The 24,720-nt window shown below is 39.7% G+C and overlaps 1 protein-coding gene across 2 annotated transcripts in view; it reads right to left on the reverse strand.

Annotated features, from left to right (window-relative positions):
• The window catches only part of LOC124774944, a 202,443-nt gene that overhangs the window by 25,710 nt on the left and 152,013 nt on the right, over positions 1-24,720 (reverse strand). For both annotated transcript variants that reach the window (XM_047249647.1, XM_047249648.1), the window contains exons 5-6: positions 15,582-15,728; positions 8,315-8,564 (exon numbers count right to left, since the gene is read on the reverse strand). In XM_047249647.1, the coding sequence (XP_047105603.1) occupies positions 8,315-8,564; positions 15,582-15,728 (397 nt within the window). The remainder of the gene's footprint in view (positions 1-8,314; positions 8,565-15,581; positions 15,729-24,720) is intronic.

The following is a 24,720-nucleotide window of genomic DNA, read 5'->3' on the forward strand; positions in this document are numbered from 1 at the left end:
CTGTGTCAACACACAAAACTGTGTCAACACACAAAACTGTGTCAACACACAAAACTGTGTCAACACACAAAACTGTGTCAACACACAAAACTGTGTCAACACACAAAACTGTGTCAACACACAAAACTGTGTCAACACACAAAACTGTGTCAACACACAAAACTGTGTCAACACACAAAACTGTGTCAACACACAAAACTGTGTCAACACACAAAACTGTGTCAACACACAAAACTGTGTCAACACACAAAACTGTGTCAACACACAAAACTGTGTCAACACACAAAACTGTGTCAACACACAAAACTGTGTCAACACACAAAACTGTGTCAACACACAAAACTGTGTCAACACACAAAACTGTGTCAACACACAAAACTGTGTCAACACACAAAACTGTGTCAACACACAAAACTGTGTCAACACACAAAACTGTGTCAACACACAAAACTGTGTCAACACACAAAACTGTGTCAACACACAAAACTGTGTCAACACACAAAACTGTGTCAACACACAAAACTGTGTCAACACACAAAACTGTGTCAACACACAAAACTGTGTCAACACACAAAACTGTGTCAACACACAAAACTGTGTCAACACACAAAACTGTGTCAACACACAAAACTGTGTCAACACACAAAACTGTGTCAACACACAAAACTGTGTCAACACACAAAACTGTGTCAACACACAAAACTGTGTCAACACACAAAACTGTGTCAACACACAAAACTGTGTCAACACACAAAACTGTGTCAACACACAAAACTGTGTCAACACACAAAACTGTGTCAACACACAAAACTGTGTCAACACACAAAACTGTGTCAACACACAAAACTGTGTCAACACACAAAACTGTGTCAACACACAAAACTGTGTCAACACACAAAACTGTGTCAACACACAAAACTGTGTCAACACACAAAACTGTGTCAACACACAAAACTGTGTCAACACACAAAACTGTGTCAACACACAAAACTGTGTCAACACACAAAACTGTGTCAACACACAAAACTGTGTCAGTGACTTGACAGTTCTCCTTTACTCCTAAATTATTTATCGAATTTTAATCGCTTCAGTTCTTCGACAAAACTTTTATTCCTTATAGCACAACAGAGCCAGATACTAAAAGAGTATCCACAAAATCATTTTAATATTTAGGCAACGGCCTTGCTGCAGTGGATACACTGGTTCCCGTGAGATCACTGAAGTTAAGCGCTGTCGGGTGTGGTCGGCACTCTGACGGATGACCATCCAGGCCGCCATGAGCTGTTGCCATTTTTCGGTGTGCACTCAGCCTCGTGATGCCAATTGAGGAGCTACTCGACCGAATAGTAGTGGCTTCGGTGAAGAATACAATCGTAACGACCGGGAGAGCGGTGTGCTGACCCCACACCCCTCCTATCCGCATCCTCCGTTGAGGACGACACAGGGGTCGGATGGTCCCGATGGGCCACTTGTGGCCTGTAGACGGAGTGGTATTTATCCACAAAATAGTTTAAAGCAATTTGCGTACTGCTCCATAAAGCACTGCACCAGCCACAATGTAGTCCCACTGTTAAGTGGGATTCACAGAATTAGCTGATTTCTGCACACAGCTGAACTTGTCCCGACTACTGTCTAACGAGCAGAAGCTGCTGTGAATGGACGTGTTACAACAGTTACCGAGAGACATTTATCAAAGTTATTAAAGGTGCTTCAAGTGCTACCCTCTCCTGTGGAACTTGTCTCCTTTCCAGAAAGTATGGAATCTATCACTATTTGTCCAACTGACTGACTGGTGTGTGGTTCACTGGTAAGGCTACCTACGCACCCCTTTTATTGGGGAGAACTCTGGGTAATGCTCCTGTCCTCTTAAGTTTTTGGAGTTCTCTGTTGATGAAACTGAGCCACTGGATCACATTTCACCTGTTGAGGAACATGCTGTATCTCTTATCAAGAAGAAGCAAGCCCAAGGGTACGGGCCTTTTTATCACCAGCAATTCAAGTACATGGTGATTAGTCTTACCCCTTGCAGAAAATACAGCAATGGATGGGTAAAAAATCACCCTACGCACTATGTGTATGCCTACAGACTTCATTTAATAGAGGCTGTTCTGGCATCTGTTGAGGGAACAGGATGTGACCGACTAGACTGTGGCACACGTTGGAATGAATGGTACTTGTCACCTGAAGGCCAGGGTCGTACTTTGATCACTCTAGTGACTAGCAGTAAAGGGCGAGAAGACAGGCCTCGTTCGAAAAACTTCAGGGAATCTCGCACTCTGCAGCACTGTCCCAGAAGTGATTGTAGTCCCCTCATTCTGAGTCGAGTGGAAGGCTTTAACCTAAGAATTGGCCACTTCTGTGACAAACTAGGATGCAACTTCCTAGACTTGCACCACAGCCTCGAAAACTGTAGGATCCCATAAATGGGACACGAGTGCACCATATACCAGTGACTGCTACCCAGGTAGCTGACTGTGTGGCGTGCAAACGAGGGCTGTATAGATTGAGTGACTTTTTGTTCTGTCGAGCCAATGATAGCTGTTAAAGAAATGCCCCTCAGATGAGAGTACTGAAATTCTACAGTATGTCTGTAAAGTAACTAGGCATCGTAAAAGGTAAATAAATTCTATATTTACAATCTTAATTTATTGAAATTAATATTGTGCAGATATTGTTATGTAAGAATGTGGATGCACAGTTCAAAATTCACTGCAGGCACCTCTGACACCCACCAACCGTCTCAAATGACTGGGTACGGAATCCACATACCTGTGGAGGAAGCTGTGAGATTCTGCCGATATCATCCCAATCCGTGTTTCCAATTCTTTCAGTGGTGAGGTTTCATCCGGTACACCTCACATTCTGCCCAGACCCACAGAAAGAAGTCACACAGTGTCACATCTGAACTTCTAGCACGTCACTCACTAGGTCGTCGTGGACATCGTGGAAACTTCTTATCTGACCACATATGCACGACATTTGCAAAGTGATGTGCCATCTCGCACGAAAATAATGTCTTCGATCTTATCCCGTGCAGACACGGTGGATCAAACGTAATTTTCAGACATCTGCAGGTAGTGTTCTGTGTCCACTGTATTGTGCAGGATAAATGGCCCAATAAACCTCGTGGCAGCCATTCACACCGCACAGTCACTTGTGAGTGAGACCGCATCATCTGCCAAATAGTGGCAATTATGTCAACTGATGAAACGTCACACAGAAAAAGGCCTTGTCACTCCCAGAGTGATGTTATTAAACAACTTACACCAATCTGCATGCTAACTCAGCATTGACTCACCACACTCAATTCTGCAGTCACAGTCTCCCAGTGCCAGCTGTTGCACCTGATGTGGTTTCCACATTACCTAATTTGATTCTCGATATACTACGTACCTCAATAGTTTATCTTCATATGCTGCCCAGCTAATCAATTACGAAGGGCTGTATATAAACATTTTCTGCACTATTGCCATGTTATTGTCAGATGGCGACACAGGTGGATGACCGGTTTTTCTTGCATCTTTTACCGAGCCTGCAGTCATTAACTTTCTGTGACAATTCTTTATTGTTTCTGGATGAACTCTAGCATTCACTCTGTTCACAGTACAGCATGACGTCTGCATTGGTTGAACAGTCAGGCAATCTACTGTCTTTTCGGCTGCCAAGTGCAGCTTCTTTCGTGGTAATCGGCTGCACTAAAGAAAATTTAAGAACGTGCACTTGCTAAGTAGGAAAAAAGAGAAAGGGGAGGGAGTAAGACGAAACAAATACTGAGCACGGGGTACAACTCTAGTCTGGCAGCGAGGTTCTGTCATAGCAATACGGCCTCTGAGCCGGGTGAAGGGTGATCTTGCAGTGACTGCAGAAATCCAAATCTCTGAGTGCACACCATTTCATTGCAATTCCACCGATATCTAAACTTCCACAGCCATTTTAAAATAACTATTTACTTTCCAGACACTGTGCAGTGATAAACTGCTGAAGAATTCACAACAACTTTACAGAGTTCGAAGCATTCATCAAAAGAAGTGGTGCTCCTAATATAGGTGACAGAAAGCTGGTTAAAACCCAAAACTGGACACAGTGAGATTTTTTTGAATAAACTGATGTGTATGGTGTGTATTGAAAGGACAGGCAAATAGGAAGCAGAGATCATATCTGCCATCACAGAAGAAAATTAAACTGAAGGTACACGCTCGATAATTTGGGGGAAACTCAGTACTGAGGGTGACAATAAATGTAAACTGGATCCTCCTATGAAGCACTAGACTCAGCCCCAGAGAGAACCAAAAATGTAAGAAAAAGCATCAATTCGCTAGTACACAAGTTCCTCAATTATACTGTCATCATTGGAGGGACTAATCATCCAACAACTGACTGGCATAATTACAATTTTTTAAGTGGCAGGTGTGACAAGATTTTTGTACAACAGAACTGGAAACTACCTAGAGAAGCTGGTCTGTAAGTCCACTCATGATATAGAAATCTAACAGACCTAATGGCAACTAACAGACCTGAGCTCTGAGGATGTGCAGTTTTTAACTTGCATTGGGACCCGTGTGCAAGATTTAACACTTCAAAAACAAGCTATTAACCAGGGCACGGACTGGAGTGTATAAGCTACTCAACAGTGCTCCTCTTCATTCAAGAAACTCAGTAAGCTGAACTCTGCTTTGCTGCATCATAGACAGGATCCATATCTACGTTCACCCAAATAAATTTGTGTGGTACTTCAACAATCTTCACAAAGAAGCATATGTTATTTTGATATTGGCAATATTTCGTTTTCATTTTCATATAATCTTAGTCCAATATTCTAACTCATTGTCCCACAGAGACTATAGAACACTGCAACTTTGTGATATTTATTAATGCATTTATGGAATATGCACAACTACTATGAAGTACTCTTAGCAGCCACTACAATTTATACAATAAGCATGCTGGCACCCACACTACCCCCACCCCCCTAAAACACACACACACACACACACACACACACACACACACACACACACACACACACACAACTTGCCTTCAGTATCACAAATTCCACATAGCAGGCATTCTTTGTTAATTTAGCCTGACTCAATTCAGACCTTGAGGACGCAGCTACACAAACGATATTATAAAATATTTTCAGTTTCTATGCGTACCTATTCCATTATGTACATTTAAAAATTATTATGAGAGCAGTTATAATAACCAATACAAACAACAACAGCGAATAATAATAATAATAAATACAGGGCATTAAGTGTAATAATAATTTGTTTAGCACATTTGGAGGCATTTTAAAATTAGCAGGAACAGAAGACATAATTAAAGAGGAGAAGGTTAACATGACAGTTGCAATAGCTGTCAACAAAGAAGCAACTTTCATTAGAGGACTTTGTAGACAAGGAGAGAAAAGCAATGGCGGAGGGGAGAACGACAAGAGTGAGCTGCAGGCAAATATATAGAAGAGAGAGCTATTGTGATTCAAGACGAAACATTAGCTATATTTTGCAATTGTACAGGAATTTAATTGCTGATATTTTTAGGAAGGTCATTCCAAACTCAAGTTCCTGAAACAGATTTTGAGAAGTTAGCTGTGTTATGCAGTTACTCATTTGAGTGAGTGTTACTGCTGTGCTGATCACACAGTCATGTAAGAGTCTAAGATAGATAAATGTGTCTGCAATGATCGAGAAGATGAAAGAGCAAACACAGGGCACGACAGTCTCATGTTTATTGCCACAGTTGTTCAGTTGGTGTTAAGGGACTTAACAGTCCCTCAGTCAAGGGGTAGTTCATCCGACGTTAGTGATATATATACCAAAAATGCAATCAAATGACTGACGTACATTGGCGTGGCAAAGCTGAGGCATTAAAGGCAATACTGATTGTAGAGCTGAGACAATCTACGAAGAAGTGAAAGTACACAGACCAGGCTGGTACGTAGGTCAGAGCTGACAAGGTGTCTCTCAGAGACCACCTGTGGCGAGTGAAACCTGACTTTCTTACGACTCCAAACTGAACCGAGAAGGGTAGTAGAGACAGTTATAGAGTAAATAATGCCTTCTAGTCTTGAGATTCACGACAGTAATACTGAAAACGCTAAAAATGTAATGCACATCAGTTGGAATGTCAATAATAAAATTAGGTGAGAGAAATAATTAACGCAGCATGTGGGTGGGTAACACACGAAGTACATTCTACAGAAGTGATGTGCGTGTCCCAGCAGAGGGCTTCGAGATGCATTCTGACCAGTAATATCGCCCAGCTGCTGGTGTCGGTGGCCGATGTCACTCGTAAGCAGAAACACTGTAGGAAATTGTCTGACTGTATTCGCACAAGTGAACGGCAGTTGTATTGTTGCGACTAAAGAGGGAAGAGCCTCATTTCAGCAAGGAGACGACAGGACTAGCCCAGACAGCTATAGCAACTGGCAGCTCGTCTAATACGTGGCAGCTAAGTCAGCTTTACAGCAGAGTAATCCTAAAAATCGGGCTTTTGCAACAGTGCTCGAGCACTGGGTACCTGTAGAATTCCAAGTCGGGACAGACTGCAAGAGGGCGACAGAAATGCTTCGACCACCTTTTGTGGGAGAGGAATGGAAACTGTGGGAAAGGGTTCGAGTGGAGGCCCTCCGGACAGCACCTCCAAGTTGCGAAAAAGCCAAATCTGCAGAGTGGGAGCTGTACCGAGAACGAAGTCTTCCAAGTACAGCGCGGGAGTGTCTGCTGGCAAGGCGGTTACAAACCCGTCGCCGGCGTCGAGGAATGGGGACGAGGAACAGAGTGACACTGGCGTGAAGCTGTTCTCTTCAACCTGTGAGAGTCGAGTGACTTACCGACTAACTGGATGACACTACTGCACCACTGAGCAGGGAAAACACCTTCGAGTAACATTTGGACATCAGATCACCCCACTACGAATATAACTGCGGCCCAGGGCACATAGCTACTATAATTGAGAAATATGACTGAAAGAGCAAATTTCAAAACTGTACCAAACGTGGGCATTCGTTGACAGTTCCAGCTGGCATGAGCTCTCGTACAGAAGTCCCCAGAGTAGGATCGCGGTAATCGAGTACAAGGGAGTCTGGTATAGGAAAGGATGGGAGCAGTAAGTGGCTGGGGGCTAGAATTCACTATATTATACTTGCAGCTGCGAACACATATTAGAAATTTTGCTACAGTGTGTGGTTGTGAATAAGCAAGCTATTGTATGTGGAATAACATCAGCTGCCCTAACGTGTCTGCCTGTTCATGTAAACTTAGCTCTAAAATTTGCTCCTCATAGACGGTTCTTTGGACATTGCAGTAGGTCACAAATATTATATGCCGAGCTGAAGTGCTGTGCGCCGAGATTTCATCAGTGCAAGTTACCTTATTTGGAGTTTGATTGTAAATCTATCAATAAATGTATGACAGTCTGCTGTATGGTGAGTTGACCCAAGTGGAAACAACATAAGTTTTGAGAAGGAAAACACAAACCATAATATTTTAATGGAGACACTGTTGTATAGGTAATTGATGTCCATATTTCCAGCTACAATTGTGTGTTCATACAGAGATTTAAGACCTGAGAGTGCACATTAAAACTAGAAAGCTGCCTAACTTTGGATGGCTTGTATATTGCACAGATAAGACACTTTCTTCTGAAAGTGTTTTGTTCCAGTGTGCATGAATTTAGGCTCTTTGTCCTTATTTTTGGACTTTAGCAAAGCCTTGGTGAGTAAGTTTATACTTAAATATCCTATTACATTTGCCCTGCCTCAAAAGAGCACAGCCATCAAGTCTTACAGGGCTGGAGGGGGCACTCCACTTCAGCCACGTCTAACAGATTTATGACATTAAAGCTGAGGTCCAGAAATATGCAGCATAACTCTGCCAAGTGGACCAGTAAGGACTGCACACTTTCACACTCAGGTTGGGGTGTAGTGCCACCACGAGTTGCTTCCATTATAAGCCTGTACGAAGAATGTGTGCCTCAGAAACAGGCACACCCAGCGCATTGCAAAATGTGATGAGAGTTCACAGAGCTGAACCAGTCAGGTAGAAGGCTGGAGAAAGGGGGTGAAACTGAAGGTCACTTACTTTTCAGCAACAGAACATGTGTCGCTCGAAAGTGTGCGAGATACATACAGGAAGCTCCGTCAACACGATGGCAAGTATACGGCAACAGAAAATCAGAACTAATGGATAAGTGCAAAGCAATGAAAGGGCTGTTTCTGGGAACCAAACATTTACACAGAACGATTAAAATATAGGAATTGTATTCCTGCTTTCTACTGCACTGTATTAAAAAATAGGCAAGAATGACTTACCAAATATTTGGTTTGAAAAACGTGAAAACATAATGCTAAAGTGTTCCATGGGCTGCAGCACGCCAACTGCTGTCATATGTGAAACAACTTGAATTGGTGTAACTTCTAGAGAAGGATCAATCTTCTGAGCATGTAGCTGTTTTAAACACTCCGCTTCATTATCTGAACCAAAGAAGTTGAACCATGCTCGCCTACGTGGGCTGCACTGTGTCTGTTTCATCAAAATGCGTTCATTCTGCAACTCTAGTTTCTGTAACAAGATATTTACTTCAGTGTTACCTACTGTGCAATGTTTATCATAAATAATGTTTGTCCTTGTGTAATACAAATTTATTTATTCCATTGTGGCACTCACACTAGATCATACACAATATTTTAACTTATCATCGAAATCTTATGAAAAGATGAAAAATATTAAAACAATAGACAAAGACACAAACCATAAGAATTTAACTCTTAGCAAATCTTAGTAAAACAAAGATACTAGTAAGAACCATACTGGCATCAACCAGGGACAATTAGGACAGCTCCAATCACACTGACTACCAGACAAATCTACATCTTTGTCACATAAACAGCTTTGCCAACTTCTCAGTACATTTTAGTGACTTATCATTATAAAAACGAAACCGAGTGCACCTGAAGTACACATACACACGAGAAGTAAATGAATATGAAATGTATTGTTCACTATCCATTTAGTTTTAGTGCCTGATGCATTAACAAGCATTATACAATGAAGTTACAAAACATATTATAGTGGAAAGAATATTACAGAAAGATGAGAGGTATCTATTTATATGATAAGGAAAGTTCTGGCATAATGTACAAGGGCTACTCAGAAAGTAGGGAACGATTTGGCATTAAAAAAATCTGAGTACAAGAAATACATTTTACTATATACATCTGAAAGAGTGACTGTCATACTACTTTTCCACAGTCACCAAACACATTGAGGTACTTATAGCAGTGGACAAGCTTTGAAAGACCTCTGTCGTAAAATTCTGCCACCCGAGACTTCAGCCAGTGAGTCACGCCTGCCTGTAGTTCCGTGTCATCACCAAAACACTGCGTTGCAAGCCAGTTCTTCCTTGGGAAACAAGTGGAAGTCACTTGGTGCAAGATCGGGGCTATAGGGTGGTTGAGGGAAAATTTCCCATTTGAATGAATTAAGGAGTTCTTTAGTGTGGTTTGCCGTGTGAGGTCGGGCATTGTCGTGCAAAAACAAAATTTTCTTTTGAACTGCTCTTCTAAGGCTGTGCAAAGTTTGACAGTGCCAGGCAGAATTTACGGTTGTTCCACGTTCGAGAAAGTCAATAAGAAGCGCACCTTGCCTATCCCAAAACACTGTTGCCATGAACTTCCTTTCTCACAAGGTTTGCAAATATTTTCTTAGTTTGGGGGAGGGGGGGACCTTGTATGCCCCCACTCCACGGACTATAATTTAGTCTCGCAATTGATGTGTTTCACCCAAGTCTCATCAACGGTTACGATTCGATCCAGTAGTGAATCACCGTGTCTGTGGTAGGTCTCCAGAAATGTCAATGTTGCCCCAATTTGCTGTTCTTTATGGTGCTGTGTAAGCATTTTGGGTACTCATTGTGCACAAAATTTTTGGTAGCCTAGCTTTCGAGTGACAAACAACAAAGTCCATGAAAATTGTGGAAAAGAAAATGGAAGCTCCATTATTGCGAAGCGATGGTTTCGTCAACTTTAGTGACAAGGTCGACAGTCATAATGTTCGGGCATCCACTGTTTTCTTCATCACGAAGGTTGGTTCGGCCATTTTTATATCGAATGCACCATTTCCAGATGGAACATTCACTCATTACGTCATTTCCGTACACTTCCCACAGTTCACGATACATTTCTATAAGTTTTAGGTTTTTTGCCAGCAAAAACCTTATCACATACGCGCAGAGACGTTCCTGCTGTCACGGTCTGGTGCCGACTCAGCTGCCGAGCGTGCACATACCAAAATATACGTGGTCGGTGGGCACCTAGCGGATCAGATAGAAATGTTCCCTACTTTTTGAATAGCCCTCATAAATAACTTAAAAGTATAGGAGACAATTCACCAAATACCAGAAGCATCGAGTCACTGACAGACACTAAACAGAACAAGGACTTCACAAGCTTTCACATCAATGCTTTAAAGACTGTGTGTGCGCACGCCCACCCGCACGTACACGAGCCTGTACAGCTACACTGTGCTGGCCGAACACACAATATCAGGACTGCAATTTGGCCAACACGCTGGGGTGAGGGGACGTGTCACGTTAGTCAGGTGAAAAGAAGAAGTGGGGACAAGAGTTGGAGAAAGACGGCAAGTGACTGGAAAGGGTGGAGCAGGTTCTCGGGATAGGAATGCAACACAGGGCAGCGAATCTGTAGGACAATAACAACAGTGTGGAGAAGCGGACAGGAAGGCAGGTGCCGATCAGAGGAAGGGGAAGGGGAAAGGGTGCAGATGCAGTGGGCTGGCAGAAATCGAGACCACGAGGATTACACAAAGAGAGGACAGAGAAAGAATCTAGATGGCGTGGGTTTTTAAGCACACCCACTGCCAGGGCTCTAGCTGCCCATCACCTCGGTGCCTGGAAATTGGTATGTGGTTAAGATGTTTCCAGTGTGGAGGACAGAGATACAAGACCTGCCCAGTTCACCCACCCGGTACACGCTACTGCACTCGTTCCGACAGGGGTAGAGCGACCTGCAAACACGGCCACACCGTACAGACTCTGCCGCAGTATCTACGTCAAATTTCGTATCGGTGTGACCACTGTCGAGCTGTTGACATAAACGAATGCAGAATGACAAACCGTGGCCAACAGAAAAGTTGCTGCCTAGTATGACACACTCAAATTAACTGACTTCTTCACGGTCCATGCACCCTGGATCCTACCTCCTGCAACCAGCTTTTCTCAACCACACAGATGGTAGTTATCATTGCAAAGTGACCACTGTTCCCACAATTGTCAATCCACATCCTCAATCTGACAGCCTCCCTCTTCCTCTGTCCCGCGCCCTACCTTTCCACCGCCCTCGTGTGTAGTACGGACACACTGGCCCGACGTGTCATTTCTATCCCGTACACCCGTTGCCTGCCTCTGAGCTGTCGGCCCTGACCCTCACTCCCACCCCAGCATCATTTCTCCTGCTACCCACCCCACCTGACATGCGACTTAGTTCTGTTTCATTTCTCACATATTGTCCGTTCATTTATTTCCCTATTTTCCTTCACATCAGTTATGCACGTGTGTCACTGGCCCCAAATGATGCAGTCCCTCTGATTTTTGTGGCACCTGATGGCACAGGCCACAGCCACTGACTGTAACACATGCTATCCTCTAAACCACCTGTCAAGGATCTCAGGTAAACATTATCTGAATGAAAAATTACTAAATTTCATTTCATCTTCAGTTGATGCCTTCCTGAGAGACAATCTCCAATCCTTCCAAATTAACAATGTCGGTGAGGACCAGATGTGGCCTTAAGCCAGAGAAATACCCTAACAGATTTATACCACATAAACTAACAAACCATATAGTGGAGATGCTGAGTCGCAGATAGGCACAACAAAAAGACTGTCACAACAAATAAATCTTTCGGCCATTAAGGCCTTCGTCAACCACACACACACACACACACACACACACACACACACACACACACACACACACACACACACAGAGAGAGAGAGAGAGAGAGAGAGAGAGAGAGAGAGAGAGAGAGAGAATCTCAGGCAACTGAAACCACCCATGTTATTACATTCCATCCTGGAATTTCCACGGTTCGTTAGTTTCTCAAGCGATGGAGCTGATCCCCTTTGGTACACTGTTACAGAAACAGCAACAAAAGCAGGCCAAATTTAAATGAATGAAATAATCTCCGACATTGTGAACCTTTTACGAAAGCCTGAAATTTAGTACTTACAATAGTTTCCACAGTGAAACTATCTCAAACCTGGAAGAATATCTAAAGAGATTCTGGTTGTATCTAAAGTTTGCTAGTGGCAAGACACAATCAATGCATTCTCTATGTGATCGCAATGGAAATACTATCAATGACAGTGCTGCTAAAGCAGAGTTATGAAACACAGCCTTTTGAAATTCCTCCACCAAAGAAAACAAAGTGAATATTTCAGAATTCGAATCGAAAACAGCCACCAACATGAGTAACTTGAAAGAATGTATCCTCAGAGCAGTGAAGCAACTTAAATCACTTAATAAAATCAAGTCTTCTGGTCCAGACCGTATATCGCTTAGTTTTCTTTCAGAGTATGCTGACTTAATAGCTCCATATTTAATCACCACGTATGATCACTCGCTGGATGAAAGATCCGATTCCAAAGCCTGGAAAGTTGCACAAGTCACACCAATATTCAAGAAAGTAAGCAGAGTAATCCACTAAATTACAGGTCCACATCATTAATGTTGATATGCAGCAGGATTCTGGAATACATACTGTGTTCAAACATTAGGGATTACTTCCAAGAGAATGGTCTATTGTCACAGTCAACACAGATTTAGTAAACATTGTTCTTATGAAACAACATGCCCCCACAAAGTGTTGAGTGCTATCAACAAGAAATTTCTAGATTTCCACAAAGCTTTTGACACCGTGCCTCACAAGTTGCTTGCAATCAAATTGCACACTTACAGAAGACCATCTCGGTTATGTGACGATTTGTGATTTCCAGTCAGTGAGGTCACAGTTCATAGTATGTGATGGAAAGTCATGAAGTACAATAGACATGATTTCTGGCATTCCACAAGCTAGCATTTTAGGCCCTTTGCTGTTCTTTATCTATATGAAGATTTTTGGAGACAATCCGAGCAGCCGTCTTAGGTTGTTTGCAGATGATGCTGTCATTTATTGTCTAGTAAAGTCATCAGATGATCAAACCCAACTGTAAACCAATTTAAAAAAGATATGTCTGGTGAGAAGATTTGCAATTGACCTTAAATAATGAGAAGTATGAAGTCGCCCACATGAGTGCTAAAAAACCTGTTAAACTTCATTTAAATGATGAATCAATCAAATCTGAAGGCCATAAATTCCACTAAATACCTAGGAACTACAACTATGAACAACTTAAACTGGAAAGAACGCACAGAAAATGTTGTGGGGAAGGTGAACCAAAGACTGCGTTTTCTTGGCAGAACACTTAGAAGATATAACAGATCTTCTAAAGAGCCTGTCTACACTATGCTTGTCCATACTCTTTTGGAGGTCTGCTGCACGGTGTGGGGTCCTTACCAGATAGGATTAATGTAATACATTGAGAAAGTTCAAAGAAGAGCAGCACATTTTGTACAATTGAGAAATACAGGAGAGTGTGTCCATGACACAATACAGGATTTGGGGATCATTAAAACAATGGCGTTTCTCATTGGGGTGGGATCTTCATGAAATTCAGCAACTTCCTATTATGAATGCAAAAATATTTTGTCAATACCAACCTACATAGGGAGAAACACTCATCATAATAAAATAAGCAAAATCAAAATTCGCATGGAAAGATATAGTGTTTTTTCTGTACACTATTCGAGAGCAGAATAGAGAATCACCGTTGAGGTGGTTCGATGAACCATCTGCCAGGCACTTAAGTGTGATTTGCAGGATATCCATGTAGGTGTAGATGTAGATGTAGATTTCCGAAATTGAATGTTCCATACGTTTAGCTCCAACTACATTGCATGTTCAAATGTCTTAGTTCCCATTGTGCGGCCATAATCATGTTGGAACTCCTTTCACATCAATCACCTGAGTACAACTGACAGTTCCAGCTCTTTCACACTTTGTGTACATGATACTACCGCCATCTGTAGATGTGCGTATCACTGTCACATGACTTGTCACCTCAGTGTATTATGACATTTGTATACAATCTACATTTTATTGGGTCATATATGATGAAAATGTATCTCTGGACCATTGATGTTCATCATTTTTCTACTGTGAAGATGTTTGTAATCATTGAAACCAATAGAGAATAAACAAACAATTTTACAGTCAATGGCACAAATTTGCATTTTTAAAAATTAACATTTCTCCTCTCACATCTGGTATCTCCGCAGTGGCCGTGCTATTGATCCCTGTGCCCAAGGTAAGTGGCCAACTTCAATTAGCTCATAGTCGAATTCACTAACAACAAAACTACACTCTTACGAGCATATTGACATTAGCTGACATTTTTAGATTTGGCTGTTGGTTTCTACATGTATCTTCTTATAAAACACAGGTAAAAAATGCAGGCCAAACCATTTGATCTAAAACTTTAATTTGTCCATCTCCCATATATATTTCACATTTTCATTTGGCTTACTGCAGTTGGGCTCACGTGTTAACGTGTTTTCTACATCAGAAAGACATTGTCCAAAAGTTTTAATATTGTAGCAGTCTTCTTCACTGCGCATGTCTCTGACTCAATACCTCTTCTAGAAGTTATGTAATACTCTATCCTTTCCATATTATTAACATTTTGTAGACCAAGCAAAACCTTAAGTTGGGCCAGCCATGACTGTGTTAAAAAGACCACATCTGAGAATAAGTTAGATTATGATTTTCTCAATGCACGAGCCATCTTTTGCTTGAAAACTGGACTCATCGTACACGAAAACGATGTACCAACATCTCGCTACCTTTCTCGGCTGGTGCTGCCTTCTGTTGCCAATTTCTATAATTATTTCAAATTAAACAATAGTGAACATAAAACAGTGACATAATTTGGTGTGTATACTCACAAGGTTTCATAGCTCTCTGTAATACTGCTACAAATACATCATGTCAGTTGACTGAGAAAGGAATTTTGCCAGCTCAAGATGCAGAAATTGTTCAATAACTTCACTTTGACATTTTTGTGTAAGGATAATTATACTTTCCGCCATCATTTCAAAATTTGTAATCTACCAATGAATTAAAGTAAATATGAAAAATAAATAGAGAGAGAGAGAGAGAGAGAGAGAGAGAGAGAGAGAGAGAGAGAGAGAGAGATAGAGAGGGGGGGGGGGGGGGGGGGGGCAGGCTCTAGCTTGGGAAGGGTTTTCCTCTGAAAGCTAGCAAGTTTTCATTCTCTCTTGTAGGAGCCTGTTAATGACAATGCTTCTGCTATTCAGTGAGTGGTCCCCTTTACTCCTAAATTATTTACATTCTACCAGAACTTTCCTACTAAATTTAACCACTAATAATACATTTTTAAACTACATATGAAGTAAAAAGGATGAATACTAGAATTGGTAATGTTACAACAGAAGTAACTCACCTTAAGCAGCAGTTTTTGAGTCTTAAAGTAACTTACAGCAAAAATAGAAAGTGCAAGAATCAGCACAATTCTCCTCATCGTTCCACCCATTAGGAATACACAGACTGGTAAAAGGGCGAAACTCATTGCAGCAATATTTGACCAAACCTAAATATGACAAAGATTATTATTATTATTATTATTATTATTATTATTATTATTATTATTATTATTATTATTATTATTATATACATAAAGAAAGAAGTTTTATTTCATCACAATAAGTACAGAAATACAGGTAAAGAAAGAAACTGTTCCAGCTAAGAAATTGCACATTTTTTTTACATTTATTGCCATTTTACAGTTTCTTAGTAACTTGTATTATCAATATGGAGAAGCTGATCATTGAACATAACTACTGTCAGTTTCCAAAACATGAGCAAGGTGACAGAGATACATGTTAGAAGTTAAAACGGCTGTGTAGTTTTCACATTCATTTCTGACATCACACACTTTTAAGACATACCTAGCACATAGTTCACAACCAAACATAGTAAATCATATATGCAGACATTCCTGAGATACAGCAATGCTCTCTCTCCTGTGTAACAGTGTGTACGCATTCTGTGGATCACTGATGTGTCGCCCTGCAGTCTAATCTCCCATTACAGATGATTATTAGCCCTGCGGCAGTCACTCCACAATTAGTACCATTAGTAGTCACTACAGACTGTCAGTTCGCATGGAGATAAATTAGATTTATATGTAAAAAAAGTCATTCTGAGTATATAATTTACCATGTTTATATTTTAATGGCAGCTTGGACTTCAATGTGTTTTGAAACAAGCTCAGAAGACAACAGGAGCAGAAAGTTTCTTCGTCTAGTGCAGCTCACTCAGTTTTTAGCACCATGAATTACTAAAGCACAAACAACTGTAACCTAGCTGCAAACTGCACACAACTGTCATGTGATTACACCTCGTTTCATCTTGTTGAACTAGTTCAACCATTTCTTCTTTGACCCTCTCTTGGGCAATTTCATCTCAAATCAGGCAAATCAAAAGTGAACGTGTCATATCACTACTTCAAAGTTCGCTGAAAAAAAAAAATATATGTAGAAGTTCCACATGATACTTCTCCAAAACTACAATATTTTGATTTTCTGATGATTTCTTAAAACACTACAGACCTCTCTAAATGAGAGTATTTGTGAAAATGTCACAACGAAAGGCAAAAGTGACATTGTAGTAAAGAAACCAAAAGTGATATCTGAATTTATTTTCAATAAATACTTTGTTCCCAATACTATACATAAGATTTTTCACTTTCTTTGGAAATATAAACAATGAAAATTTGTAACTTTTTGAGAATTTCAAAATTGCGTTTTGAAAATAAGAATAGTCACAGGATGTTAAATGTCTCGATAAATGATAAAGTGGAAGGATTTCTAATTGTCAGCTACGACATTGTCGTCGTCGTTGTTGTCGTCAACAGTCCACAGACTGGTTTGATGCAGCTCTCCATGCTACTCCATCCTGTGCAGGCCTCTTCATCTCCAACTAACTACTGCAACCTACATCCTTCTGAATCTGCTTAGTGTATTCATCTCTTTGTCTCCCTCTACGATTTTTACCCTCCACACTGCCCCCCCCAACACTACATTGGTGATCCCTTGATGCCACAGAACATGTCCTACCAACCGACCCTTTCTTCTAGTCAAGTTGTGACACAAATTCCTCTTCTCCCCAATTCTATTCAGTACCTCATTAGTTACGTAATCTACCCATCTAATTTTTGGCATTCTTCTGTAGCACCAAATTTTGAGAGCTATTCTCTTCTTGTCGAAACTAACTATTGTCCATGTTTCATTTCCATACATGGCTACACTCCATACAAATACTTTCAGAAACGGCTTCCTGACACAAATCTATACTCGATGTTAACAAATTTCTCTTCTTCAGAAACGCTTTCCTTGCCATTGCCAGTCTACATTTTATATCCTCTACCTTGACCATCATCAGTTATTTTGCTCCCCAAATAGCAGAACTCATTTACTGCTTTAAGTGTCTTCTTTCCTAACCTAATTCTCTCAGCATTTCAAGATTTTAAAGATAGCTGCAGCAGCAACTGTTAAAATTCTTCACAATAAAGGATGACAGTTGCTGCTGCAGCCATGTTTAAAATCTTGAAATATGTACCTGCCCAGGTTTCAAAGGCTGTTTCGAAATACATGGACATCTCATTTAAAATCCTGAAAACAGGTACTGCTATTGACTTCACTAAACAGTGTGAGAGACGCCATTTGACACCGAATTACGTGAAGGCTTTTATCAAAGTGAAACAGTGTAAGAAGTTTCCATCTACTAAAGCTAAACTGGTGAAACAAATTATGAGTGACAGAATCAGTGACCTTTATAAGAAGAAAGATAAACTAAATGAAGAAGCTTACTCTTTGTATCTCTGTATTACTAGAACTTTTAAAGATTATTTTAACTTTCATGTAGACAGTATTTGGCATAGTGTTAATGAGTGGTTACACAATCTTAAGGTTGAAATTCAGTGTAGGCATGATTTTGAACTTCATAAACTGGAAAATGTGACCCCCAAAATCTAACGTTGTTCATGCAAAAAGAACTGTCAATTGCGAACACTAATTTTTCGACAGAGTACTAAACAATACTTCTATAAGCTTTACCCCTCAAGAAAGCGCCATGCTAGCGAGAGGTTTTAAATACAATTTCATGCCTAATATTAATGATCCTAAAGTGGTAGATAATTTTATTGTTGACCTTAAAGTTGGTCTTGACTCCGTAAAAACTGAAAAATCCCAACAAAATAGGATAGCTCATGAATGTAGCGCAATTATAGAAAGAGAGGTCAAGTCGGTAAAAAACAGTGATTTAAAACAGAGAGGTAGTAACATCATTACTAGTATTAACCGTAAATTAAAAAATAATGAGGCTCTCATCACTAAATCAGACAAAGGAAATTCGCTTGTTGTAGCCTATAAAAGTGAATATATTGCTAAAACTTTGGCTTTTTTCGAAGAAAATGGTATATTTGAAATTGAGCAGGATCATACCCTTACGTTACAAAAGCAAATTAGAGATACGTTAAGAAGAAGTAAACATCTTATGAAAGTTTCAAAAGAAAACCTTAATTAAGATGAACCCTAGAGCACCTACGCTTAGAAGTCAGTTTAAGGTACACAAAAGTCAACACCCAGTTCGTCCCATTGTTAACGGAATAAAGAGCCCACATCACAAATTAGCGAGATTTTTACACACTAAAATTAAAGAAGCCTTTGTTTTTGGAAACAATTACTCTGTTAAAAATAGTGCTGAGGTAATAAACAAGCTAAAATCAATAGAGATCACTTCTTCCTCTCGTTTGGTTTCTTTTGACGTCGTAAGTTTATACACTAATGTTCCAGTGGATATCACTCTTAAGATTATTGAAGGTAACATTCGACAACATAAAACTTTAAGTGAGCTATAGTTGTCGGAACTTATGTCACTACTACAGGTTGTACTAGATTACAATTACTTTCAGTTTAATGGTAAAATGTATGAGCAACCATTCGGCTTAGCCATGGGTTGCCTGTTAGCTGGCATCTTTGCTGACATCTTTGTGAATGCACTAGAAGAAAATTTCTTCAAAAACAACCGTAAGTTAGGCAATAAGATTTCTTTTTATGCTCGTTATGTTGATGATATACTCATACTATTTCAAGGGTGTGACCAAGATCTACAACAACTGTTTCATGTTTTCAACAGTTTCCACGAGAAAATGAAATTTACAAAAGAGATACAAAATAACGAGAGAGAACTCCATTTTCTTGATTTGAAACTTAAGTTATCGGGTAACACTATTAGCTTCGACATTTTCCGTAAAGAAACTTTTTCTGATAATATTATTCCAGCAGATTCCTGTCATCCTCAAACTCACAAGATCGCCTTCTTTTCATTCTGCAGTTCATCGCGCTGTGAGCACACCTTTAGCACAGAATTGTTTTGAAAATGAAATATCTTTATTAAAATCAATAGCTACTAACAATGGATACGACCCTAAATTAATTGACCAAATTGCTAAGAAAAAAACAGCTGTAAAAATATTTTCTACTTTAGGAGATAACAGGGCAAAAAACTATGAGAGTAATAACTTTATTTCTATTCCATTTTTAGGGAACGTTTCATATAAGATAAAAAGACTTACAGAAACAATACGGTTATAGAGTTGCTTTTCCCGTAAATAATAGCCTCAAACGTAGAGTAATTCATAATATTGGAGCACGAGAAGAACTCAGCACTAAGTCCGGTGTATACAAAATTACTTGTAACGACTGCCCAAACTATTACATAGGGCAGACAGGTAGACCCATTAAAGTTAGGTAAAAAGAACACAGGTTAGGTAAAAATGGGGAAAACGTATATAATTCCACCTTTGCTGAACATCTATGGCTCTTACAGCACACGCCAAGTGAACTGGACGACGTAGAGCTGCTTCATCAAGCTAATAAAGGTTACAAACTAGACTTGCTTGAAGAATTAGAGATTTTCAAGCATCTATCTCTAAAAGATGGTTTTGTTCTTAATGAACAGGTGCAGCTTCGAAACAAAAATTTTTTAGACAGTTTCAAACCCCTCATTGCCTTAATGTAATATAGTCTGGCTGACTAGGAGTTATTTTCTTGCTTGTTGATGCCGGTGAAATGCGCTTTTCCTGTCTTGTTGGGATTCTACATATTGTGATGTTTGTTAGTTATGAATTTCAATGTGTATGTGTGGTTAAATGACTACTATGTTTTATTCATAATGACAGATGGTTTCGTTTTATTATAACATTTTGGTTGTTTCGCTAGTATGATTTCACTGCCTACGTTACGCGAGACTCTCGCGCATTACACTAGTGCCCTCTCGTTAGATGTTCCAAGCGCCGCAAGCTTTATCCGTTTGACACTAGGACACAGGTAAATTTGGTTCTATATTTCTATTTTACATAAATGTCTTTAATTGGCGTGATAAGTTTTATTTATTAAGACAAAGTTTGAATTAACACAACCTTTAATAATTTTTGATGCGCTTATGTATGTATTTATGGATTGTAATATGCACGAGTCTGGCACATGCAAGTGCCCTCTCTCGGCTAAACAATCTGCCTTAGTGCCTTCACACTCGTGTCTCAATAGTTCATAGGCAAAGTAACGGTGTTAAACTGTTCGCTTTGATCCTGTGCCCATTACACATGTTGTACAAATGGAGATGATATTTTAATTATTGACGACGCCTTTTGGCATAATTGTTTTATTATTCTCCAGTGCATGATGTAATTTTAGTAAGTACTAAAGATTTTGTGCCTGTATTACTTTAGCAATTTCACCGTTATTTAAGCTTCTGTTTCTCACTTTCGTTGATATGGCTTTTCTAATGAATGTGTCTTTCTGTTCAGGAAGTTTTACTTCTGATGAAGGTATATTTATATGCACCGAAACCTTGGTCAAGAATTTTAATAAAAAAATTCTATCCTGCAACTGTTTTTGGCTGTCATCCCTCAGCATTGCCTGATTTAATTCAACTTCCATTATCCTCATTTTGCTTTTGTTGATGTTCATCTTATATCCTCCTTTCAAGACACTGTCCATCCCATTCAACTGCTCTTCCAGGCCATTTGCTGTCTGACAGAATTACAATGTCATCAGCGAACCTCAAAGCTTTTATTTCTTCTAAAGGGATTTTAATACCTACTCCGAATTCTTCTTTTGTTTCCTTTACTGCTTGCTCAATATACACATTCAATAGCATCAGGGAGAGGCTACAACCCTGTCTCACTCCCTTCCCAACCACTGCTTCCCTTTCACACCCCTCGACGCTTATAACTGCCACCTGGTTTCTGTACAAACTGTAAATAGCCTTTCGCTTCCTGTATTTGACCCCTGCTACCTTCATAATTTGAAAGAGTATTCCTTTGAAAGAGTATTCCTGTCAACATTTTCAAAAGCTCTCTCTAAATCTACAAATGCTAGCAACATAGGTTTGCCTTTCCCTAATCTATCTTCTAAAATAAGTTGTAGGATCAGTATTGCCTCACTTGTTCCAATATTTCTACGGAATTCGAACTGCTCTTGGGGGAAAGCAGTTTGGATTCTGTAGAAATGTTTGAACACGTGATGCAATACTGACCCTACAACTTATCTTAGAAGATAGTATTTTGCAGCCGTGACTTATTAAACTGACAGTTCAGTAATTTTCACACCTGTCAGCACCTGCTTTCTTTGGGATAGGAATAATTACACTCTTCTTAACGTCTGTAGGTGTTTTGCCTGTCTCACACATCTTACTCAGCAGATGGAAGAGTTTTGTCATGGCTGCCTCTCCCAAGGCTATCAGTAGCATTAATGTAATGTTGTGTACTCATGAGGCCTTGTTTCAACTTAGGCCTTTCAGTGCTCCGTTAAGTTTTTCATGCAATATCCTATCTTCTATTTCATCTTCATCTACATCCTCTTCCATTTCTATAATATTGCCCTCAAGTGCATTGCCCTTCTATAAAGTCTATATGCTCCTTCCACCTTTCTTCTTTCCCTGCTTTGCTTAGAACTGGTTTTCCAACTGAGCTAATATTCATACAAGTGGTTCTCTTTTCTCCAAAGGTCTCTAATTTTCCTGTAGGCAGTATCTGTCCTACTCCCAGTGATATATGTCTCTACATCCTTACTTTTGTCCTCTAGCCATCCCTGCTTAGTCATTTTGCACTACCTGTCAATCTTATTTTTTGAGACGTTTGTATTCCTTTTTGCCTGCTTCATTAACTGCATTTTTATATTTTCTCCTTTCATCAATTAAATTCAATATATCTTCTGTTACCCAAGGATTTCTACTAACCCTCGTCTTTTTACCTACTCAATCCTCTGCTGCCTTCACTATTTCATCTCTCAAGGCTACCCATTCTTATTCTACTGTATTTCTTTCCCCATTCTTGTCAATGATTCCTTAATGCTCCCTGAAACACTCTACAACCTCTGGTTCCTTCAACTTATGCAGGTCCCATCGCCTTAAAATCCCACCTTTTTGCAGTTTCTTCAGTTTTAATCTACAGTTCATACCCAACAGATTGTGGTCAGAGTCCACATCAGCCCCTGGAAATGTCTTACAATTTAAAATGTGGTTCCTAAATCTGTCTTACCATTATACAGTCTATCTGAAACCTTCTAATGTCTGCAGGTCTCTTCCATTACTGTGGTACATGTAGGCTTGTGTCTATCTTGGCTACAATAATGCGTTCACTATGCTGTTTGTAATAGTTTACCTGCATTCCTAATGTGGTCATTGTACTTAGGGAATATGCAATCAGAGTACTTGTCTATACGAAACATGAGAAATCTTTTAGAGAGTTTTAGCTTTATTCTCAGGGTAAAAAATTATGGGCACTTAAATATTTAAACTGATGCGATTTTGTGATATGATGACATGGTTGGAGACCGTGGCTGTTATTTGAAGACAAATGATGATGTTGAGACAGCAACTAGCCACAAATTTATTTTGAGTTTCTTTATTCAAGAGGTACCATTACCGGTTTTGAATCATTAAAAGTCATCGTCAGATGGCTTTCATGCTTTCATTACAATATGTGCTGCATTTTTTTACTGATCAGTAATCCTAAAACAAAAATAATACATAATTATAAGCACGTCACAAAGATGGTGGAGTTGCAGATTTGCATTTCATGTGAGTCACACCCCAATGCAAATCTGTTAACAACCATTTTTGTGACATGCTTCTGATTATGTATTATTAATATTTTAGGGTAACTAATCAGTGGAAAATGCAGCACATGTTGTAATGAAAGCATGAAAGCCATCTGACGATGACTTGTAATGATTCAAAACCAGTAACCGTACCTTTTTAATAAAGGAACTTGCAATAAATTTTTGGCTGGTTGCTGTCTCAATATCATCAACATTTAGTCTGATAGCTGATTCTAAATAAATGTCATGCAAAACTTATTTCTGAATCAAAATAATTACTTTACAACATTAAAAGTGAGAGGGAAAACAATTCATAATTTTGTTTGAAAGCATTTTCTAACAAATGAGATACAGAATATTTATACCCATTTTTCTTTTTATTATTCACAAAGTATTATTGTCTTCTGTCATGATTTCACATCATGACTTTCCATGAATTAAAATTGCGTAAAATGTAACAACACTGCACTGTTGAAAAGAGTTCAACTGCTTTTTCATCTGCTTCTCACTGAACTGTTATAAGCCGAGTTGAATTTGCACACCCCGCAAGAAGATTCCAACAAGAGCAGTACTTGGGAAATGGGAACTGCACACTGATCTTTTTGATGATCGCCATTTGAAAGCATTAGCAGGACCATGAGGTGTCAAAGAAAACTGTTTTATCTTGCAGCTCATGAGAGAGAGCTATCTATCCCACCCACCACTGACTGTTATACACACAAGAAACGAAGTGGCTCACTACAAAGTCTTCTAACAGATACTGTGGTCTCTGCATTTCACACACAGTAAGCGGCTGCATTTTGTGGAGAATCATTCTTGCAAAGTATGTGCCACTCCGGAATGCAACCCAGTAGTGATTCCACTGAATTCGTATCACAGGCTTCAGAGCAGACCACTCTTCTTTTTTAATTGGGATTCCCTTAATGCACTTTCACTTACAATTAAGTGTTTCACATTTGTTACTGATGTTGACATGGTGTGTACAAATCCAGTAGCATCTCCTACAGTACCAACAGCTTCATGCTGGAGATTAAATCTTGTTACAAGATGTTTACAGAGACCTCCTACCACATCACATGCAGTTTTTACGTGATCTTCTGCTCGAAATATCCATTTTTTGTCTTTATTCCTGTACTACAGTGTTAAACAAGCTCAAAGTGGAAAACAGTTTTTAAAATGAGATGCTGCATCATGAGTCACATACACATATTAAGGAAATACATTGCCTCTAGATGCTATGTCATCAATTATTATCGCGACAGCATAGCACACATGTCAACTGTCATGAATGGGATCACTGACAACAGCAAAACAGTGTGATGTTCCAAGTAAGTGAGCCACACACGTTAATATTGATACCTGTGACAGGTGTTGAGAGGCCAGACAAAAATGTGGTTCCTGAAGAGAGGCAGCAGC

Source organism: Schistocerca piceifrons, chromosome 2 (genome assembly GCF_021461385.2).
Source record: "Schistocerca piceifrons isolate TAMUIC-IGC-003096 chromosome 2, iqSchPice1.1, whole genome shotgun sequence".
Lineage (NCBI taxonomy): Eukaryota > Metazoa > Arthropoda > Insecta > Orthoptera > Acrididae > Schistocerca > Schistocerca piceifrons.